General features: G+C 42.3%; 1 protein-coding gene across 1 annotated transcript in view; it reads right to left on the reverse strand.

The window, feature by feature from the left end:
* LOC138297168 (solute carrier family 22 member 7-like) overlaps positions 1–4,541 on the reverse strand; it is a 229,137-nt gene extending 224,596 nt beyond the window's left edge. Inside the window, exons 1-2 of the mRNA XM_069236661.1 lie at positions 4,536–4,541; positions 4,334–4,437 (exon numbers count right to left, since the gene is read on the reverse strand). Of these exons, the coding sequence (XP_069092762.1) occupies positions 4,334–4,437; positions 4,536–4,541 (110 nt within the window). The remainder of the gene's footprint in view (positions 1–4,333; positions 4,438–4,535) is intronic.
* Positions 4,542–6,000: the final 1,459 nt, after the last annotated feature.

Consider the following 6,000-nt stretch of genomic DNA (forward strand, 5'->3'; position numbering starts at 1 on the left):
ATTTGTACTGAGAAGGAATGCTGCCCTGCTTGTTTCCCTGCTGCCTTCTGGCCCCTGGCTCTGCTGGAAGGACTATGCCTTCCCCACAAGTGCTTGTATTCAGCTTGCCTTCTGAAGTCTCAGGGCCACAAAGACTTCAACAAAGAGAAGAAAATCCTGGTGCATTGAAAAATTGACACAATGCTTGCAGAAATCGATGCAGCATTTCCTCACAGCTGAAAAATCACTGCATCGCCTACTGGATCGATGCAGCGCTTGCTCCTTCTTACCAGCAGGTCAATGATTTTCAATGCATCATCCCCGGGCATCAAGATAGCTCTGAATTTCAGTGAGGAACCAAGGCTGCCCTCCTGGAAATCGATGCATCCCCTTCCAGCGTGGAAAGAAACAATGCATTGTCTGTGCTGCACCGGAAAGTTGAACGCAGTGCCTTATTTTTCAGCACATCTCCTCAGAACCAAGGCTGCGCTCCTGTAAATTGACATATCACCTTGTAGCATGGAAAGAAATGATACATTGTCTATGATGCACTGGAAAATTCATTGCAAACACCTTATTCTTCAATGCATCTCCTCCTCTGCAACCCGATGCGTTTTCATTTTTGTCGCATCCCAGGTACCATGTGTTACAAGGATATAACCACTGATTTTTAAGGATTGAGACTCATTTAAACCTTTAAAAAGTGATATCTTTACTTGTGCACATTGGATCTTTGTCGTTTTGATCTTATTTTTTTCAGATTAATATCTATTTTCCTAATTTGGTGTGGAGTACTTTTTGTGGTGTTTTCACTGTGTTAATGTATGAGCTATTGTACAAATACTTTACACATTGCCCTCTAAGTTAAGCCTGACTGCTCAGTGCCAAGCTACCAGAGGGTGGGCACAGCATAATTTGGATTGTGTTGTAATTTACCCTGACTAGGATTATGGTCCCTATTTGGACAAGGGTGTATACCTCTGCCAACCAGAGACCCAATTTCTAACACTAATTATTTATTGAAAATCTGACTTCACCATTGAATTGGAGTTTAAAAAAACATTAAAAATAGTAGTAGAACCTAATCTTCAGCTTGTCCCAAAACGAGATAGCTAATAAATATAGGACTTAGGACAGACAGTCCCTTTTACAGTGAAAATAGTTTTTGAGGGCTTGTCATTGCAAGGATATGGCAACATTATATTTGTACATGTCCCGCTTTAAAATACAGGTTTGTGGGCTACGAGGCCTACTTAAGGTTGACTTACTATTATTAAAAAGGAAGGCTTCCCCGTATCAAAAGAATCATTTAGACAGGTCACATAGCATGTTTAAACTGCAGCAGTCAGTCTGAAATGGTAGGCCTGAAGCCATTCAGCATTGTCAGAGCATTCTCCCGCCCCTCCGCCACTTGAAACACAATCCACCCTTCCCAATCACTATGCTACAAACTATCAGACTACTTCCACCCAAGATCGTCAACATATACGCCAAACTTCGACTCCCCAGCCCAACATCCCGAACCTCCAACCTACCCCAGAGTTCACGCCTCCCCCCATATGCTTTCCAACTGGAAGCCACTCTCCAGTGACGGCACCATTTCCATCACGTCATCCATACACTCAGACTTCTGTCCCCACCACATCTACAGCCTTGGAAATAAGGTAATCAAAACCACCCTAACAGAGATCATCAACAGCTCCATCTCAACTGTCACCATCCCTGACACCTGGAAGCATGCAGAGGTTAAGCCTCTCCTCAAGAAACCCTCAGCCAACCCATATGACCTCAAAAATTACCGCCCCATCCCTTCCCTGCGAAGGTACTGGAAAAAGTCATTAACTGGCAGCTCGCAGACTTCATGAAACACAACTTGCTGGACGCAACCAAATCTGGATTCAGACCCAATCACAGCACGGAAACTGCCCTCATCGCAGCCACTGATGACATCAGGTGTCAGACCAACAATATGGAGTCAGACCAGGTAGAGGTTCAGAGTCACCCCTTGTATTCATATGGGATGTCCAAAATCTCACAGCAGACAATAATGGCGTGTTCCCCAATTGTTTCTAGACCTACCTTCATCATTTGATACTGTCTACCACCACACACTACTAGAAAGACCTCATCATCTCTGAAAACACATACATGCTTTTATGGCTCATCTCTTATTCAACATCCTGAACCTTCTTACAAGTCCTGATTAGAATGTTCAACCTCACATGTTACAACTATACATTTGATACACAAATCATTCTAAAAATTGATGTCCAGAAGAACTCTAAAAGTCAAGGCTTGATATCTGTTTCTATACTTTAAGTGTATGAATGATGAGTAACCACCTGAAGTATAACACCGCAAAGACGGATCACAATCTGTGGACAAGGGCACAAACACCAGCATAAAAACATATGGCCCAAGGTACTTGACGCCCCTCTAGCAACATGACTATGGGTAAGACACTTAGAGGGGGTCACCATGGACCTTGTCCTATCCTTCATACCACATGTCAAGAAGGCCACAAAAAGCACATTCCATACAACTAAAAACATTGTGACACATCTTCCTATATCTTGGATCTCAGCAGAATCTTCACTCTACTCACACTTCTCCGAGCTCAAATATGCCAATAGTCTATATTTGCCTGTCCCCAGTTTAATCAGAACCAATCCAACTAATCCAACATAGTACTTCAAGGATCCTTCTATGCCTCCATACAGACAACACATGACACCAGTCCTGTAGGTACTATCCTCGCACCTTGTAGCTAGACTAGCAATGTTCAAAGTACTTTGCATCATCTACAGAATATCACAAGAAAAATAATAGCATAGCTACACATTAAAATCAACCAATGCAAACACAATAGGACATTGATCATCATACTGCCTTTCTATAAAAAGTCCAAACGCCTCTAACTCACTACCAACCAAGATTCAAAGCATCCAGAATCAAAGCATTTTCATTTTACACAACTTTCTTTTTCAATGTAAGTTATGAAAAGCTGAGCTGTATCAAGCCTGGGTATTTTATAGCAAAGTAAATTCATACATAACCCTTCTACCCTTAGTGATAGTATAATAACACTCAGTGATTGTGCAGCCTATGGTAGCTCAAACAAGGTGCACAACAATTCTCCCGTACTGGTTGACCCTCTTGCACTCACATACGATTGAACAGTCAAATCATGCTTGGCAATCAGTACTGTACTAGTGTATAGCAACAAACCACCATCATCATCTGACCAAGCGTGGAATAACTGAAGAGGTCTCCTATACACTGCTGGCCACTCTGGGACTGTAATTTAGTTCACCACCGATGGGCTCAACTAACTTGTTGCTATAAACATTTCTTGCCTTCTTTCAATGTAATCCTTTAGGGCCAGATTTATCATATTGCTGCATCAGCCTTGCACCATGCAAGGGGGCACAAGTACATCATGAAACTAAAGCCAGATTTATCAATCCATGCAGACCATCTTGCGTGGCCCTGCATGGCTTGCTAAACCTGGATTAACACACGGCAGCACAATCGCTGCCTTTTGGCACTCTGCCCCAGGGAGTCATTCCGTGGGTGGAGCGTAGGTGTTCCCACACATCCACCCATGGATTTTGGCGCATACCCAGATTAACCATCATTAGTAGACCTAGGAATGTGTCAAAAGTATATCTTTCTATCTGTGCTGCATTCTGCACCATATGAAGTGATAGAAATAATAGGGTAAAAGCTACTTGAGTGTACCAACCTAGAAAGAGAAAGGAGTCCCAGATCCACCATATAAATGTCTTTAAAAATGTGAAGAACCAGAGAAAGTGGGGTTGCTTGGAATTGTGGAACAAACTTCAAATTAAAATGATGATATGTTCCCAAAATTGAAGAAAACATCATAGAAGGACATGGTCCAGAAAGCATCAGTATCAGTACAAGAAATGTAGGGGTTGACAAAAACATTCAGGAAAACAGGAATAGTACTTTCCTCCCTGCCGGGTCACACAACTGTACTATAACAGGCTATTGTGGTTTAAACCCATCACATTCCTGAAACAGGACAGTAGGCAGTAAAAGAGGAGACTGAGACCATGCTGTCTTTGGATATAAAAGAGCCATTCTTGAGTGAGTGGTTGTGATGTACTGGTGCCAAAATCAGAATGAACTATTTGTTTCTGTATTGATTGTCATCACACTGAGATATTTACTTTTGATGCCTATCCACTTGCCAGAGTAGATGCTCTCATTGACGACTGGGACAGTCACCTAGTCACCTACTACAGTGCACACAGAAGACAGCAAACATTGCAAAACATGTAGAAAAATGCAACACTTTATTTGAAGGGATTAATGCCTCATACTGTACCTATCGGACAGGTAACCAATCAAAATGGATCCCATCATGACCCCAATGAAGAGAAAGGTGGAAGAGGCATTATTGAGCCATTTCTGCTCACACACGAGGTCCCACTGAAAGAGAAAGGAGGCAATGTAAGTGTTTTTTTCCAGTTGATTCCTTATAACATTATTTCGTAGCACATAAAGAGGTATAGAAGTTCATTCTATACCTCCATTCGCTAGAATAGGTCCTATGGGGTTTTATTTTAATTGTTTTCTATGGGAGGTTGCTGCGGTGTCAGTGGCTGGCCATGCATAGTGCTGAATGTCCTCTAGCTCCGAGCTCCGAGCTGGAGTATTTTACTATCATTGTTCACCCCTTGTTGACTGAAGTAACTACAGCGCAGTCTGTTACTTGAAACTGACCTATCCTTTCCTTGTTTCTTTAAACCCCTCCCTGACTCTCACTTAACCCTTCATTCCGTCACCCTAATCCCCTCCCCTTTAGTTTTAGCATTAAAATTAATTGTGGCTGATCATGATATAATATCATTGAAACTTGATGGGGTGTGTGCAGTGTTTGCCACTAAACTCTTGATTGTGATAAGTGTGGCAACCCGAGTTAGGGCACATACCATAATTAACTGGGGTAGTGGTAATCAGGGCCGATCTATGTTATAGTATGAAGGTGTGTGTACTGTTTCCGGGACTGTGCCAGGAAACAGCTTCTCATATTTAACCTTCAAGGGTTTCTCTGGCAAGTCTGTAATTTTGTTAAGGCTGCCTACAAATACTTCTCTTCTATTTATAGACCCCTAAATAGGGAGTAAGAAGTATGAGTGTGCTGTTCTTTTCCCAGATGAGAATTTGGCTTATTACATATCTCTGTGCCTACCACGGGCCTCGCCACATGTAGTCCCCTAAATGCCAGGGATCTTGAAACTTACAATCACCCGCTAGTAGCAATTGGTTTAATCATAGTTCTTCTTTTCTTCTCTGTGTGTGATCTGTAACAACTATTTCCAAAGGGAGAGGGTGTAACACCCCTCTACCAAAGGAAATCCTTTGTTCTGCCTTTACTGGGCTCGAGCTTCTCAAGCAACAGGAGGGCAGAAACCTGTCTGAGAGGTGGCAGCAGCTGGGGCTGCCTGGAAAACCTCAGAAGGCTGAAATGGCAATACTGGGAGTCCTCTAAGGAGCCCCCAGAGTGCATGGGATCATATAACCAATGCTTGCAAAAGCACTGGGGTGTGATTCCAACATGTTTGATAACAAACATGCCTATGTTCGGAGTTACGATTATGAAGCTGGACATAGGTAGTGCGGGTAATGGTAATGTACAAGTGTCTTTGCTACCTAACACTGTCCCGCCCTCTTTGTGAAAGCAGATTTACGTTTATAGCTGGGAATAAAGCTTTACTTGGATTCGATTCACAAACTGCAGGCAGATATTAACACCTGGGGAGATATATGACTCAAAATACAAATCCACAACATGCAAAGTTTACTGATCAATAATTCTATTGCAAATGTTGCCCCAGTACTATCAATGATGTCATAGGAAATGTAATGAATGATATATTATGTGGGGTCATTAGCAGTGCATGGCAAGAGCTTGAGTTATAGTTACCTTAGGGCATGAGGTATTGTTACTTGAGTTAACTGTAACTTTAACTGGTGAAATGCCATGGTTTT

The sequence above is a fragment of the Pleurodeles waltl genome, chromosome 5 (assembly GCF_031143425.1).
Source record: "Pleurodeles waltl isolate 20211129_DDA chromosome 5, aPleWal1.hap1.20221129, whole genome shotgun sequence".
Classification (NCBI taxonomy): domain Eukaryota; kingdom Metazoa; phylum Chordata; class Amphibia; order Caudata; family Salamandridae; genus Pleurodeles; species Pleurodeles waltl.